Source organism: Lingula anatina, chromosome 1, assembly GCF_051362555.1.
Source record: "Lingula anatina isolate TDL-2025a chromosome 1, LinAna3.0, whole genome shotgun sequence".
NCBI lineage: Eukaryota > Metazoa > Brachiopoda > Lingulata > Lingulida > Lingulidae > Lingula > Lingula anatina.
The window spans coordinates 1050565-1068467 of NC_141767.1; the positions used below are offsets into that span (position 1 = coordinate 1050565).

The 17903-nt window shown below is 36.3% G+C and overlaps 1 protein-coding gene and 1 long non-coding RNA gene across 2 annotated transcripts; one reads left to right on the top strand and one right to left on the bottom strand.

The window, feature by feature from the left end:
• Positions 1-58: 58 nt before the first annotated feature.
• On the bottom strand, positions 59-16701 carry LOC106164070 (uncharacterized). Its single transcript, XM_087004814.1, has 12 exons — positions 16570-16701; positions 16176-16418; positions 9723-9908; positions 8505-8810; positions 7875-8018; positions 7385-7549; positions 5091-7013; positions 4715-4840; positions 3964-4140; positions 2993-3046; positions 2357-2447; positions 59-2070 (listed from the first exon to the last, which is right to left on the bottom strand). Exons 1-12 carry the CDS (start codon positions 16643-16645, stop codon positions 1530-1532), a joined length of 4032 nt encoding a protein of 1343 aa, XP_086860940.1. The 5' UTR covers positions 16646-16701; the 3' UTR covers positions 59-1529.
• LOC147763817 (uncharacterized) lies at positions 10361-13213 on the top strand. The gene is made up of 3 exons (XR_015332898.1): positions 10361-10632; positions 12048-12146; positions 12550-13213. It is a non-coding gene; the product is annotated as an uncharacterized LOC147763817 (long non-coding RNA).
• Positions 16702-17903: the final 1202 nt, after the last annotated feature.

The window sequence follows — 17903 nt, forward strand, 5'->3', positions numbered from 1 at the left end:
TATTCTGCCCTAGTTATATACCCCCCCCCCCCCCCCATATCAATATCTTGTAGCCCATATTTATATATCCCACCCCACTGAGAATTGGGGGTCAGGGGGAGGCAGCAAACCTTTTTGAACTTTTTGATTGCCAGAAACAGAATTGGCAGCGTGATCTGGAGAGAATAAGTTGTAATGAAAGGGAAAATACTGTGGAATATGTCCAGTGAATAGAGTTTGTATCCTGTCACTGTTCTAGAAATGAGTACATTGTTCTATTTTTTTGCATTAAATGCAGTGTTTAATTATCATTTCAGAGTGTTAAATAAAAATACTATTCAATCCCTTGTGTTTGTTAACTATTTAAAAGAATCCTTATATTGATTAATAAGACACACCTACCTACCTTCACATGTTCAATATTGAATGTATACAAAAAGTAAAAACTATGTTATATTAGGTATAAAAATCAATTGCAGATACAGTATAATGGATGTACGTAGTACATGTAGGTTAAAAAAAGAATCAATGCCATTTTTTCTAGGTTCAAAGCCTCCTGTTATATAATCAAATATCTTGTATTTTCTTATGTCTCACAAATCCCTGTTACGTCGTTCTGAAATTGTATATATACAAAAATTAAAAGATTGATATAAAATGTTTTTTTCAATTTGCTCTATATTTACTTTAAATATTAATATTATATATAAAAATGGAAACAACTCGCTATTGCACTGAAAGGCAGGCAAACTAAAGCAACTCAAGTGCCCCAAAGTTAATGTCTAGAATCAGTTGCCATGAGCGTTTTTAGAAGAACTACACTAACTTCTGGTTGCCAGGTTTGTTTTTGAAGACCTACACTATAAGTTCTGGTTGCCAGGTTTGTTTTTGAAGAACTACACTAACTTCTGGTTGCCAGGTTTGTTTTTGAAGAACTACACTAACTTCAGATTGCCAGGATCGTTTTTGAAGACCTACACTATAAGTCCTGGTTGGCAGGTTCGTTTTTGAAGAACTACACTAACTTCTGGTTGCAAAGGATCGGTTTTGAAGAACTACACTTACTTCTCGTTGCCAGGGTCGTTTTTCAATAAACAAACCTGGAAATGAAACCCTAGACACTATCTTCAGCGCAATTCGGGATTCAAATTATCCATTTATTAAGATTACTTTACAGTAATTTTCCCTTCAAGTTAGTGATATTTAAAGTAAAAATTACAGATGAAGATGTATGCACCTTACTGTAGAAAAGACGTGTCCCCATATCGCAGCATCTAACAATTGTGACTACTTTCTCACGTATTATGACTCAGTGCATGATCTAATTTAACGATTAATGGAGTACATATATTTCAAACGCGCTACTGTTTATTATGCTTAACGATTACAAGACACCTTCGCTTTATCCTAGCTTAAAAATTAGCCATTTTCTAAACAACTGACATTTACAAAACAATTTCAAAACCTTGTCGCCCTTCATTTGAAGAAATAATACCTACTATTCAAATGTCAAAAAATCTTTTTGACGGTGGCCTAGTGCGAGCCTTATTTTACCAATTATATTGATCCATTATTTGTCTCCCGTGATATGAGGGCGGGTCCACGTGGCGCGAGTACCTTGGATTCCCCTTCTGAACTGGGTGACGGTCTCCCTGTGCCTCAACCTCTGGCGGGTACCTGCTGGGCCCTGAGGGTTGAGTACGGCCATAACGGTTAGGACGTGACGAGGAAGAGGTGTCATGATTTCCTCCATAACGGTGGCGATTGTAGCGTATTTTCCCAGGCACATAGGTTTTCTCCTGGCGGCCCTGTTCAGTACAACCTGGTTTTCTTGGGTCACGTGCTGCTGAGTTTCCATAGTCCCCACTGTCGTAGTGCTCTAATTCTTCCATCTGTATTGCCTCTCGGGACTTTCCCGCCAAGGTCGTATACCTATCCGATGTTTCGCTGTCAATGCTGGTTTGAGAGGAGAATGCACTGTCAACGCTGTCTTGTCTGGAACTGGAGCGTTCTTCAGACATATTGCTCCTGATGGACTTACTGCTCATGTGAAACAGTTTGTGTTCGTCCTCGGTCTGGTTGTTCTTCTTCCTGATTTTGTTCAATAAAGAATTACATTGTTTAATTAATTTCCAAATGAATCATATCTTATTTGTAAAAAATGCTTTGAATTGTAAATGGATTTCCAAAAGACGCGACAAAATATCTTTCGTAGTTTGCAGTGTATGGTGTTGTGAGTGTATTTCTACTCAAAAGACGACAAAAGCGCTTGCTTTTCCTCTCTATTTTACGTTTTGCAATGTATCCAACTCACAGGTCTAAAGAAAACTTGAAAATGACAAATCAGAAATAAGTGATTTTCAAAGACTACAGGTACCTTTTCCCTCTGCACACTATCGCCAACATGATACAACCAACGACTACCAGAACCAATACAACAACGGCGGCAATGATAATCCACAATATATCTATATAAAAAAAGATAAAAAAAGAAATATGAACAACTGCCTCACTCTTTTGAAGATACCCTTCATATTCAAGATTACAGCTAATAGATGAATTCATACGAAAATAAAAAGCACACTGACTGATGAGTGTTACAAAACTATGTCATGACAGTAAAAAAAAAGAGATATGAACAACTGCCTAACTTTTTTGAAGCTTTGTGAACTAAATTAAATCATATTAAAAATAAAACGCTTAGTTACTGATCAGCATTTCAAGACTAGCAAAGTTTAAAACACATTAAATGTATTGAAATTCCCCGGGAATGCAAAATCACATTTTACTTCTAATAGTGATGAATGGAATTTTTATTTTTAATCGAGGAATTTGGAACATTAATCTGTCGGATTTTTCGTTCTTTTTAAGTAAAAAAGCTTTGACAAAAAGCATACAGATTTCTATAGAAAAAGCAGTGCTTCGTTCATCTAATGACTGTGATTTTTACAAGCACAACCCAAGTTGTTGATATGGTTATATTAAAATTGGTTACTTATACAGAATTACTTACCCTGTGAATTCAGTATTTCTGTCGGATTGTTTTTACCTTCTTGAGACGTGAATCCTAGGAAACAGAAAGGACGAAATGAAATGTCTGAAATATATATTATAACACTTAAGAAGTTGTTTTATCTTCTGACGGTACAAGTAGATCATGAATAATGAAATACAAAAACAAAAAAAATGGACAAAAATTACTTCGAAAAGAGAGGGGGAGAAAATTTGATTAATGACTTTTCTGTCGCTTCACATGAATATTCACTATAGGTATATATGGCTGGGTTAGTCGTACATGTAATAAGGTTATGAGTCAATACATAAAGTTGGCTATCAAATGGAACTTTCTGATTGAGCATTCCTGATAAACCAGATATTTGCTGCTAGATAGTCCAAACACTAGTGCCCCAAAGAAGATATCGCCATTTTCACAATCAGAAATTGATACCAAATCTGCGGTCAAGGAGTAGCAGGGGGAGCAAAGGGGGAGGGGAGGATGATCATGTTCACCAAAAACAGACACGTGCCTCGCCAACCCCGAACATCAGAGCACCTTCGCCTCACCCACCCCCCCGCCTTAGTTTACTTTTGGTGATCCCTTGCAATTAGCCTGCGTCTTGCCAGCTTTGGCTTCTTACTCAGATCAGAATGATTTATGATATAAATAATGGATAGGTGATTAATAATTCTTTTATAATTTCATTACCAATTATGAACAATAATAATTCTTTTTTACAATTTTCCACACACGCATGTTGTTTGAAACTCGACTACAATAGTCAGATTGTAATATTTAGAAAAAACGTAAAATAAATACACAAGTCTTAAACAAGTTTATTTGTCAGTTGTTTGGCTTATCAAGATCTTATTTTGAGAACAGTTAATAATTCTGTTTCCAAATTATACAAATTATAAACCTTGTATTTAGTATAAACAGCTATGCAGGGTTTGCAAATGCAAGGTTTTAATTCTTAACATATTTACCCGTGCAAGATGGAGGTTCGGAACTCCAACTCCCGTTATTCATACAAACTGCTGTTGAACTCCCTGCCAATACCAAGTCTCCATCACTACAAGTGTATGTTAACGTGCTGCCAAACACCAAAGAATCATACGTCACAACCACTGTGTCTGGTAACTTTGGTAACTGACAGGTAACAACTAAAGAGAATAAACAAAAAATAAAACATATTTAGCTCTGAAAAAGTTACCCCCCCCCCCAAAAAAAAAAAAAAAAAAATTATTAGATCCTACAAAGGTCCATAAAATTTCAAGAAATTTGCTGGATTTAAACTTCAGTATGGGTATGATCATTCACTTCTCTTGGTCACTTTTGCCTAAAAGTTGCTCTTTTTAATAATATGCTCCAAATGGCTACTGCGGCATTGGAGTCACAATTGCAAACGTTTCAAAAATTTGTCAATTACTCGACCACATTCCTCCTTCGGCATCTACCCGAGCCACCTTCAGTTTACCAATTGTTTGAGGGTTATTCTTGAACAAATTATCCTTGACATACCCCCTATATACATTATTATAATCGAGTGCTGTTTTTTTAATGTCCTATTTTCCACGTGAAGGCGGGCGAAATATCTGTAGGCAGATCAGGAGCGTTCACAATGATGTTAAGCTTATTTAACTACAATATTGATGTTGTTTTATAATTTTACATAAATGTGCAGTACATAATCTTAACCCATTTTGAATAAAAAAATTAAAGACTAATATAACTTACTGGAACACGTATTTCCATTTCCAAAATAACCAATTTCACACTGGCACTTGTAGCTTCCAAAGGTGTTACTACAAACCACATGTTTGCCAGAACAGTTGTGTTGGCCATTGCTACATTCATCCACATCTACAAAAAATATCAAAAACCATCACACGCTTGATTTTATTAGTTTTATCGAGGAATTTTCATTTTCCCCTTTCTTCTTTTACCATGACGCTATATTCCACCTTGACCATTATTTTGTAATGGGTATGTTCCTCAAACTATGCATTTACCACTCAGTAAACACGATACTTGCTGCAACGAACAATAATCTTTGAAATTTAATGGAGCGAACTTCATTGCATAAATAAATCTTGGCACATAAAATACGTACCTTCACAAATATAGCCGTCTCCATTATACCCAAAATCACATGTGCAGGTATATCCACCATTGGTATTGGTACAACTAGCTGAGGAGCTGCAGTTGTTGGTTGTTTGGCATTCATCAATATCATTACAGTTGTAGCCATCACCAGTGTAGCCAGAATTACAAAAGCAGGTAAAACCACCATTGGTATTGGTACAGCTAGCTAAGGCGCTGCAGTTGTTGGTTGTTTTGCATTCATCAATGTCACTACATGTGTAACCATCACCGGTGTAGCCAGAATTACAAGAGCAGGTATAGCCACCATTGGTATTGGTACAGCTAGCTAAGGAGCTGCATTTCTTGGTTGTTTTGCACTCATCAATATCATAACAGTTGTAACCATCACCAGTGTAGCCAGAATTACAAAAGCAGGTAAAACCACCATTGGTATTGGTACAGCTAGCTAAGGCGCTGCAGTTGTTGGTTGTTTTGCATTCATCAATATCATTACAGCCGTAGCCATCACCAGTGAAGCCAGAATTACAAGAGCAGGTATAGCCACTATTGGTATTGGTACAGCTAGCTACGGAGCTGCAGTTGTTGGTTGTTTTGCATTCATCAATGTCATTACAGTCGTAGCCATCACCGGTGTAGCCAGAATTACAAGAGCAGGTATAGCCACCAATGGTATTGGTGCAGTTGGCCAAGGAGCTGCAGTTGTTGGTTGTTTTGCATTCATCAATATCATTACAGTCGTAGCCATCACCAGTGTAGCCAGAATAACAAGAGCAGGTATAGCCACCAATGGTATTGGTGCAGTTGGCCAAGGAGCTGCAGTTGTTGGTTGTTTTGCATTCATCAATATCATTACAGTCGTAGCCATCACCGGTGTAGCCAGAATTACAAGAGCAGGTATAGCCACTATTGGTATTGGTACAGCTAGCTACGGAGCTGCAGTTGTTGGTTGTTTTGCACTCATCAATATCATTACAGTCGTAGCCATCACCGGTGTAGCCAGAATTACAAAAACAGGTATAGCCACCAATGGTATTGGTGCAGTTGGCCAAGTAGCTGCAGTTGTTGGTTGTTTTGCATTCATCCATGTCATTACAGTTGTAGCCATCACCAGTGTAGCCAGAATTACAAGAGCAGGTATAGCCACCATTGGTATTGGTACAGCTAGCTGAGGAGCTGCAGTTGTTGGTTGTTTGGCATTCATCAATATCGCTACAGTTGTAGCCATCACCGGTGAAGCCAGAATTACAAGAGCAGGTATAGCCACCATTGGTATTGGTACAGCTAGCTGAGGAGCTGCAGTTGTTGGTTGTTTTACATTCGTCAATATCATTACAGTTATAGCCATCACCGGTGAAGCCAGAATTACAAGAGCAGGTATAGCCACTATTGGTATTGGTACAGCTAGCTGAGATGCTGCATTTGTTGGTTGTTTTGCATTCGTCAATATCATTACAGTCGTAGCCATCACCAGTGTAGCCAGAATTACAAGAGCAGGTATAGCCACCAATGGTATTGATACAGATAGCTGAGGAGCTGCAGTTGTTGGTTGTTTTGCATTCATCAATGTCATTACAGTTGTAGCCATCACCGGTGTAGCCAGGATTACAAGAGCAGGTATAGCCACCAATGGTATTGGTGCAGTTGGCTAAGGAGCTGCAGTTGTTGGTTGTTTTGCATTCATTAATATCATTGCAGACGTAACCATCACCGGTATAGCCAGAATTGCAAGAGCAGGTAAAGCCACCATTGGTATTGGTACAGATAGCTGAGGAGCTGCAGTTGTTGGTTGTTTTGCATTCATCAATATCATTACAGTTGTAGCCATCACCGGTGTAGCCAGAATTACAAGAGCAGCTAAAACTGCCTGGTAAATCTGTGCATTTTGCGTGTAAAGTGCAGTTGTGGGTGCCCAGGATGCATTCGTTCATGTCTGTAAAGATTATGGTTATTATTTGCGTGAACTCTTTAATTATTTTAAAATATACAAATTTAATATCAAAAGATGTGATGAAATAGACATGAAAATATTTTACGTGTTTGCATATTTTAAATGTATTTGTAGTATTTTAAAAAATCACTGTATCAAACTTTTTGCCTCCAGCACTGAACTCCTCCAGCACTGCTGAAATTGTTGTGCCAGAAACGAACAAACCATTCAATTAAGAATTCGAAGATAATTTTGTATGAATGGCTATACATGTGACCGTGTCTAATTAGGGCCCAGTAAGTGGCCCATAACGGCCCCAAAGCCCCCCCCCCTCCCCCCGAAAAGCTGGGTGTGCTCGAGGGTGGTCGACTTACCCGAGCAACCTGCTGTAATATTCCACTTTCCATTTGAAAGACAAACTATGGAAAAACTACTGTCTCCGTTCATGTGGTACCCGTCTTCACAGACATAGTTAGAACTCATCATGTCTGAACTCATTAGTTTACTGTGTTCTGGGTGAACCTCCGGGCATCTGGGACCTAGTGAATATAAAACCATTATTTTGACTGGGACAGCTTTGAGACGTGTTTTTTCTTAGGTTGTACTATTTTTACTTTCTGTCTAAGCAATGAACTTACAGGGCCTTTGCTCTGGAATTTAAGTTTCGTTTACATTTACAAAAATACAATGTATCTTTGTATCTATAGAGCATGATAACTGACCAAGCAGTAGCACACAATTCACCTACATGTGTATATTTTTTTCTGATCGCTCTCGCGCGTACATATGCAAGGTAGTGAGATCAAAAGGAAACAAATAATCTCATGTCCGTGCAATTGTTAAAATAAAAGATTTGCTTCCTACCAGACTGGCACATGTAATAGTTGATGTCCGCGGCAACACCGGTGACCCATCTGAAGTCTCTTGCCCTGTCAAGCCTGATGGCTTCGCGAGCATTTGCTCGTTGGGTTCCATGTGAGTCCCAGTTAAAATAGTCCAACTGCTTTCCTAAGAACACCAAAAAGAACCATTATTGGCAAACGGCACCTGGAGATCTAAGGACAGATATAAGGTACATTGTATAAGAACACTACGTGATATTCCCTAATACAAATACGTGGAGTGAATTATTATCTCATCTAGATTATTTTGACTGTACTGCATTTTTAAGATTTTCACAAGAATGCCCAAAATTGACATTAAGACAAAAACATCCTAAATAATGTTCTAGTTTTCTATATGCAATTTGTATCATTGCCATTTTAATATGGAAAGAAAAGCTTGCTTCTTTTATTGATGGTCCATTTTTGACACTTGTCAATGATGAAGGAAGTTTTTGCTTCTTGAAATTGCAGTTGGACGTGAGACTATTCAAAATGTATGAAAAATTATAAATAATCTGATTCTTAAATATTTTAAGACTTTGATTTATGTGTTTTATGCTGACGTTACCAAACCCATTCCAATGCCTCTTCATAGTTAACATAAACATACCATTTTCCCAAACCCACGTATATGGTTCTGCTGTGTTCCAAACTGCGCCGATCCAGTAGTTTCCAGCATAACGCCGCTTGTCCCTCACGCTTTCTGCTTTAATATGGCTGACTATAACATTCTGTGTGGACTGGTTTTCGATATGGGCAAGCCTTGCTCCTTTGTTGTCACATAAGCTTTTTGCCTCTATCCAAGTGTATCCGTCTTCGCTTCTTGATCCAGGGTGAACCTCCAGACAAAAACATGACCCATTGTGAAAGACGCCGGATCCGCAGTCACTTACTCCAGAACAGCTTTGAACGTTGGCTGAAATATAGCACAGGTGTATTTGTTTGTAGAAACAATGTACACGTATTATGATGGAATGTCTACGACGCATTGTCACGTCCATTTCCGATATGACACAAGAGCCTAAAACCTTCAAACTTTTCAAATACATCTGCGAATAAAAATGCTTCGAGACATAACTTTTACATCAAACTGCACAATAAATCTAACAAATATAAAAACTTATCGTACAAACAATAAAATGAATAAGATAATGTATAGGAAACATGAGACCTCAACACGCTGTTTTGGTGTAACAATCAATTGACAGTGGCAATAATTTAACTGTCTTTGAGGTTCTTATGTTACACTTCAAACATTCATGCATTCTCTTTCCCAGACGACTATCTACAAACACAGTTTAAAACTCTTAAATATTGCCGATCGTAATTTGGTAGGCTGACAAAAGTAACGGCATATCACTTCCGACAATTTAATGTGATTACACCATAAATTGAAAATACATTTAAAAATGGTCAATAGGCTTTGGTTAATTTCAAAACTTTGAATGCTAATAATAATAATCTTTATTAGTTCTAGCACAATTTACAAAGGCTATGACCAAACAATTTCATAGGTAGGCCTACCATATATCAATACTTGGTGTGTATACTTAAGTGTACTAGTAAGTGCTGTTATAGGGCCTACATCCATTATCAGAGGTGCAAATTATACAACTTGGTACATTCTGTATTATGTTAATGTATAGACAATAAACATCGTCGTGTTAAATCTACAGAAATTTTTTGAAACTAAAATCTCTAAAATTGTTGCCTCTATTGCAAAACAGATGTCTGATCACAAACAAACGAACAAAAAAAAGCAGACCAATGTACTTACTGAAATATTTTCGCAAGCAAAAAGATATAATAAATTCATTGCAGTACTTACTAAATTCGCAAATAGCGTTGGACTTTTCCTCGTGCGTTTCGTTAGTTCTGTAGATGTGGGTTGTTGTTTTTGCTTCGTCGTTCCACTTATAATCAAAGTCTCTCCACAGCATGACGCGATCTTCATTTCCGCCGTTGAAATTAGGCTCTCCAGGTCCCCACGATGCCCAGGAGAGGGGTTGTCCGTCTGAAGTAAAAATATCCCAGCAGGCATAGTTGCGTTGGATCAACGCTGAAAACAGGTTGACACGTTGAATTGCCGTTGATCAACCTAAATTCAACGTAAAATCAACGTTGATCCAGCCACTTCAAAACACCGTCATAATGTGACGTTGACTCAACGTTGTATTTTGGTCAATGACACAACCTTGCAGTTATGGATTGTAATTTAAAATATTAATTATTGAAAACGTGATACTTTGTTTATCAATACTGTAACTAAATTTATCAAAATAATAACAAAAGGGTTCTAAAGTAAAAGTGACAGTTGTTTTGTGTCTTTAGTTTACTAGTGAGTTTTCTTAACTTGTTATTCAGAAATACATTCCAATAAACTGAATTCCTTGCAAGGTCAGCTAACACTAGGATGAATAAGTTGCTATAAATGTGATGGAGTTAACAGTTCTTGGTAACCTGTTATCAAGGAGTTATAACAGAAGGAGATTACACGCGTGGGGGCGGAGCCCGTATTACGGTCTCTCATTAGTCGGAATGAATAGAACCCAGAGAACAATGGGTTCCTATCTCTGTTAGGCTTTCTGTTACTCTCGTTTAAATCTCGTTTGTCAGAATAGGTGCCTTCGTCTGTCGTTTGGAGAGGACACAAACAGAAACTCAGTCAAAAGTTTCTTAAAATGAGAGAATTACAGAGTGCAGAGGATATAACGTTGGATAAGGTTATCAAAAAACAGGTAAGTGCTTTTAAATGCATAACTACTCGAAATATGAAGATAAATTGCAACTTTTATGCCGTGGGGTCTCACTACATGTAAGTGTCCAGCTCCACGTCGATCTCGCGAGGTGGTGTGTGGAGAATAAATATTGCACGAAAAATATTTCCCACTCATAACAAGTGCTTACAAATAGTATCAGATGAAGAAATGTTTGGTCTTTATACAGTTGCAATTGTTTAGTTATTTGTGGCAAAAGCATAGAATAAAACTTAGGTGCACTTTCAGTAGCCGAATAACAAGCAGATGCATAAGCCGCCATCTTGTTTATGTTTCGAAAAAAATAACTCCAAAAGACATTTTCCTCCTACTTTTTGATACTTGTGTCACATGACAGTCATAAAATTTAACTAATTGATGTGTGTGCAATACATTTTCTTGAGCAGTATTGTTGGTTTTTTCGATTTTAAATGTGGTCTAGCTTGAATACGACAAGGGACAATTTTCACGAGTCCAGATCAAAAAGTGTTACGCTTGTTACGGCCAAAAGCCTGAACGTTTTTTGCACTTTTCAAATGCGTGATTATAAAAGATTTTGGTGTATTTAGATTCTTGAACATCTTGGTCGTGGCTTGGTATATATTGCATGGGTATTGCTCCAATATTTCTTGAAAAAAATAACCTGTTTTGTCCAGAATACCAATTTTTTACTTTAGTGTTATGGGTAAATGTACCATTTTTGCCTTTACCTTTTTCGTGTTTAAAACTAAGAAGACTTATCATGACAGTTGGTCATCATTTTTCTTCTCACCATGGAGGGTGGCTTTGGAGTGGTAACTTTGTTGTTAAAGTAAGGTGCTCAGTTATTTTGACTGGAAAGTTTTGCCTCCACTCAGCATTTTCCATCATGGCGGTCTAACGGGAAGTTTGACTTCACAGTGTCTTTGGTATAGTTATTTTAAACTTATTTAGTCTTCTTTTTACATATATATGTTTTAATTCATATTAAACCTTTGAAAAAAGAACACACATGAATCCTGGTGCTTCTGAATTTAAAGTCTTAAGGTTTTAAGTTCACCTAGGCTCCACCAATTACTTTACCTGTTATCTCACTACACATCTCCCTTTGAGTCAAGGTGTGTAAGACACACCTTATTGTGTAAGACACCTCTATAATTAAGGGGTACTTGCTTCTCTACTTTAATTATACTTCACTACTTTGGCATGTTAGGTGGCAAGCTTGGATGTTTCAGTTCATTTTAAGAAAGAAGCTTTGCCTTGGTGGTTACAAAAGAATAGAACTTTTTTAAGGTTTATTCATTACTTGAAAGTAAATATTTCATCTTGCTGTGTTGAAACAGAAATTCTCTCAAAATTGATAATGAATTTTACATGCATATCTTAACACTACTCAAGTTTTTTTTCTTCTATTATAGATATGGGAGAAGGCTGCATTGAATATACTAGTATGAATTATGGTCAGGCTGGAAAAAATTTAAAAATGTCAATGAAAAAAGGAGGTCAGCGTGTCAGGGGTAAGTTACTTTTGTAATAATGCCTAAGATGCATTAAACATTCACTAATAACAGTACCCTTTTAAATTTTTTTTCAAAATACGACAACCTTGGGCATTTTCCTTTTAGCAACCAGCCTCTCTGAAATCCCCTTTTTGTCCTGTCAGAAGAGTAGGAACCAGGGCGGATTTAAATAATTTCTTGTAATAAGTACAATTTCTTTCAATTTCTTGGGGTTATTAGCTTGTGATCATGAATCTTGATATTTTACATAAATTTAGTTGTAAATTGTTCATTTATGTGGTGAACATTATTTCAGTCAAGTCATAACAAGACACATTAAACTTCACTGCGTAATTCCATAATGTCTACATGGATACTAGTAGTTCATAATGCTATTATTATGTTTTTTTCTAACCTACAGGTTTCTCTCTTTTCTGAGTGGCATGGCATTGGCAGGCAGAAGAAAAGGCCCTGAAGAAATTCTCACTTGAGTTGTCCTTTTTGGAGAAGAAACTGGATAAGACTGGCCAACAGAGATTGCATTAAATTAATAGTGCTCCTTCATGACATTTTAAAATATTTTCAGTCACCTAACTGACTCTATACATTTCAAAAGTTGACATAAATTTTATGTTACTGTCACATGGAAAAAAATTCAAAACCTATATATAATTTGTTGAGTGCCATGGTATAAAAGTCTACTTGATTGCCAGTAAAATTTGGACTGTTTCAGTGAAATTTCTTTAAAGCAGTCACTTACTGGCCCAGTTAATTTTTTCAGCTGTAACATGTACTCCAGTTCATTTTATAAATGTTCTTACTAAGTGTTGTCTTGATTTATAATAACCTTTTGAAAATCCCATGTTTTTTATCCTATTTGTAAGAAATAGCCACTTTATCTTCTAGGTTTTTTTTTTCATTCAGCCCATTAGATTCTCAGACCTTGCTGGCCTGTGAGTGGAATAGTATCTGGCACAGACTGGTATCAGCAAGTCAGATAAAAAAGAATATAATTATTTCTATTTGCACGGTTGAAAAAAATTCCAACACAGACTGCATAAAACTGGAAAACTATAGCAACTTAATCATTCTTATGACTTCATTAATTACTGCTTATGTTTAAAATTTTGTTTTTGTTCTTCTATTGATGTAATAAAATGGTTTTACTCACAGATGCTACTATCATGATGCTTGAGTATAGAGTTGACTTAAAAGATATTTAAGTTAATATAGTAAATAATATTTTGAAATTCAAAATTCTCATCTTTATTTGTTTCACTTTAAAGAGCTCAGTTGATACTAAAATTTCTGATATATTTTGTACATAAATATATTTATGAATGAATAAAAATTATTCTTAATGTTTAGCACTGTGCACTTGTTTACTGACAAATAAGAAGTGTTAGTACCGGGGTATGTGTCAAAATAATCCTGAAAATAAAAAGGGAGATTTCCAAGATAAAGAAACTTATAACGAGTATTTAGTAAACTGACATGTCGTGGCATTGCCTCAACCTTTGATTAAAATTTCACTTTAATGCATTATGATATTAAAATTATACCGAGTGAGAGAAAAAATACTTAAAGAAATTAAAAACCAGTCACAAAGCTTAGGCACTGTCTCAATGTATATGTTTATGGGACCAAAGGGCAGGGGGGTCCAAACGTTTATGTATTAATATTATGCCCTTTGGCAGTGAGGACAGACGTTCACTCGAATGTCATTTTCACAAACCACAGTTGGGACGTTTTCTTTTGACTTATCCTTGGTGATTTTTCACTGTGTTGTGCAAAAGAAAAGCCATCTATCACCGACTCAAAAAAACTCATGGCGACCATCCTCAGTCACCACCTTATAATCGCTTTCTATGATATCGTTCCCTCCCAGCACATCGTCCAAATAACTACCTGTGAAAAAAATCGTCAGCATACAGCGCCGCTTTGACACTACTGATCTCGAATTCTAACGCGAAATAACGCATATAAAATCAATCTCCAAGCGGAGGAGAGCGACCCAGACGAAACCTTGAGACAGGAGGCCCCCCGTAGCTAGCTCCGCCCACCGTAACAGACATCGGAGAGGCTTGCGTGTAATTTCCTTCTGTTATAACTCCTTGCTGTTATAGATAGACAGGTTGAGGTGACTGTGACTTTGTTATATATATATATATATATATATATATATATATATATATATATATATATATATATATATATATATATATATAACAAAGTATATATTAATCTGAACCTTGGAAATTTTAACTTAAACGCCATACATTAATACCCTACATATATTTAGCCATCAAACATGTCCTACTGATAAACACATCCAGGCTAATTTCCCGCTGGGTGGGGTTGATATAACATTGTTTTCTGACGTTGATACAACGTTGTTATCTGAGGTTGACACAACTTTCAAATCCAGCCTTTATCCAATGTCTTCTCAACGTTATGGTTCAACGTTGGTTCAACGTTAAAACAACATAATTTGCCCGCTGGGATGCTACTGATGAATGGATGGATTCCTTTTGTATATGAACGTTTGATAATTTCTTAAATGTTTCATATTCTTCCCCGTTAAGTAGTGAAAAATGTCAAATTTAGAAATATGTAATCTTACCTACAGGTACTATGCAGCAGACACGACTTAACAGGCATTGAGACATTATCACTATGAGTAAAATCAGCAAATGATTTTTAATGTTCATTTATTTATAAATACCGGTAAGGTCACTTGATATTATTTTTCCTTACATATATTTATTTATTTATTAAAGTGTCACATATTCTTAAAACATAAAATACAAAAAACAGTATAAAATAAACTACTAATTAAAAGAATACCCAGCCATATTTGGCTTATGAGACACAGTTTTAAACATTTTAAAAACTGTCTTAGCTAATAAAAACTGGTATTCGCAATTCATAATAAAAACAAATTTTTCTGTATCACTATAATTGCTAAAACATGGATTAAGATAGTGACATTGATCTAAAAGTTCTTGTCGTAAATCTGAATAAAAAGGACATATTAAAAGAAAGTGAATCTCATCTTCTGTATTTTTTCTATCGCAATAAAAACAAAGTCTTTCATTTAAAGGGGTTCGTATTAAACGGCCAGATTCTACATGTATTTAACTGGGCCACAGCGCAACTTAGCTAAAACGCTACGGTAAAGTCTCGGCATTGCACAGTGAAGATATGTCTCCGTTTTCAAATCTTTTTTGAAGAATCTATAATGCCTCAGTTTATTTCCATTGGGGTTTCCTTTGTCATTCCACAATTTACAAAACCATTTCTGTTCGTAAAATTGAAAAAGAGACCTTCTAATCTCTTTTTTAGCGTTTTTTAAATACATAAGACTCATTGCTTAACATGCTGTTCAGTTTATACTGAGTGAGAAGTTTAATGGTTTTCACACCCCAAGAGCGTTTCTCCTTTACTAACCAATTAAAAACTTTACTTAAAATGCGGCCGTTGTTTGCATTTTTAAGTCTACAATAGTATCTGAACACTTCTATGTGTTGAACTGCTAGGCTAGGCATCCACCCCATATAATATGACGATGCTCTGCTAATGCAAACTAAGCATTGGGCTATTCAAATCTTCCTTTCGGAAAATTAAGAATGACAATGATAATCTTAACTTTTTATCTCCAAATCATTTCAATTCCGCAATACTTTTATTTGCTTTCTTTAACAACATGTACATGTACTTTTTAAAAGCATGGACTTATTTAACCTTTATTAATCTTTTAACTATGTTATGATTTCAATAATTATCACAATTAATTATTTCTTGGTCCTGGCCAATGCGACCACAAATTTCTTACCGAGGTTAAAACGTAGTTCTAAAATTTTATGCATTATGGAAACATGAAATAAAAATAAATTTTCCTTATAGTTACAGCCGATGATATCTTACAAATGACACATTTTCTTGTTTATAACAAGGATAAAACAACACGCAGCTTAAACTGACATATTTCTTATAAAATCGTTTGATGCTGTTACAAATATCCATTAAAAGAATGAAAACACCTACCGTCGTCCCACCGCCATCTTTTTGTAGCCGAAGCGCCAATCCAAACGTCGAAATTAAGTCCCTTTCCTTTTAAATAGCGTTCCCTGACGAAATCATCTGAATTCTTGTTATCTATGACTACCAAGGTTCCATTTCTAGACTTACAATCATTTCCAGCGTCCGTCCAAGACTTCCGTTCTTTAAAAAGCCGGAGACACTTGGAGTTAAAATAGACTGCATCCGGTCCCTGACAAAGCTGACCGCCTTGTAAAAACAAGGATAATGGGTTTACATGTACATCTGCTGTCTTCAACACATCTAAGGTACAGGTGTATAAAAAATAAAAAGAGAAAATTACGAAACGCTTCATGACATCGCTTCATTTTTAAGAATTTTGAACAAAACATGTTCTTACCTACAGGAACATTGCAAAGTATCACCAAAACAACGGCCAACAATACCATATGGTTCTGTATATTAGAGACAGCCATTTAGGCCGATTATGACTGTATGTGTGTATGAAGCACATCTGATTATAATACCTATATATCACAGGTCCAACCATGGTCTGAAGACTTATCACGGACACATTCAGATATTACGTATTGACATAGGGGTCTCTATGCGCATATCTAGAAATGAATTTCATTTACAGCCGGAAACGAAAAATATTCACTTTTCGTTCGTTCCACCATACGCAGAGTAACAGGTAGAGGTATGGATAAAGACAAGAATCTTATTTCGAAATTTTATTTAGTTAATGTGACAAACGCAGCAAAAATATGGTAGAGGTCAGATTAACCACTGATTAGCCTTTGCAACTGTTGCTGACTTGTTTTTTGAGTGTATTTGTTTTCAAAGGCACAAAGAAAGCACTTCTGGGCTCTACATGTATCTATATATTTTAATTTGAAAATGAAAATAGGAACTGGGTAGGGCAGTTAACTTTTGCTCTGTACTTAATGAGTAAATGCATTTGTTTAAATCAAACTCTCGCTCCACTAACAAGAGCTTCTTATAGATTCTAAATTTGCGACATAAATCAATAAAGACATATGCATGTATGTAAAACATGATTTAAAATATAAATATCGCAAAAGAAAAAAATATTCTAATAAGGGTTATTTGGCACCAGTCCAGCAGCCGTCAATCTGGGTAGATGGAGTACAGCCGAGGAGGGCTGGATTTCTGTTCAGTTGTCAATTATCTGATTACTATGACTTCCAAATGAATACTCTCTCTCTCTCTCTTTCTCTCTCTCTCTCTCTCTCTGTGTGTGTGTGTCTCGGGGGGGGGGGGGGGGCGTTGTGTGTCTGTGTCGGTGGCGAAAATGTGTGCACGTGCCGGTTCGCTCTACACATTCGGCCGACAGAGGCACACCATCCCTTTTCATGACACACACTAACACATGCCAGAGTTTGTTCGTTTACCCTCGTGCAAAGATAAAACATGGCGCTTCCTATGTGTCTACAAGGTTTAAGTGGCGTTGATAAAGCCCCAAGGAGGTAGTTAATGGAGATATAATGTGTGGACATGGTGAAGTGGAGAGATAGTTTCAATGATACCCTGACGATAACCTTCATAATGTAAACTATGTTTAGATTGATCTTGTTGCTACCTCTACGTCTGTCAAGGAGGACCCCTGCCAGCTAGAGCTTCGGTAGGAGAAAATAAACAAAAAACAGCATTTGCTTTATTTGCATAAACAGAAAGCACTTTTCGTCCGTGTGGTGTGCATATTACTTGGTT

Excerpts from the sequence above, each read along its gene's own strand:
- LOC106164070 (XM_087004814.1), bottom strand. The coding sequence starts at position 16,645 with ATGGCTGTCTCTAATATACAGAACCATATGGTATTGTTGGCCGTTGTT. Across the intron at positions 7,014-7,384 it reads TATTACAGCAGGTTGCTCGG|ACATGAACGAATGCATCCTG; the intron begins GTAAGTCGACCA and ends TAATCTTTACAG. Across the intron at positions 3,047-3,963 it reads CGAACCTCCATCTTGCACGG|GATTCACGTCTCAAGAAGGT; the intron begins GTAAATATGTTA and ends TCTGTTTCCTAG.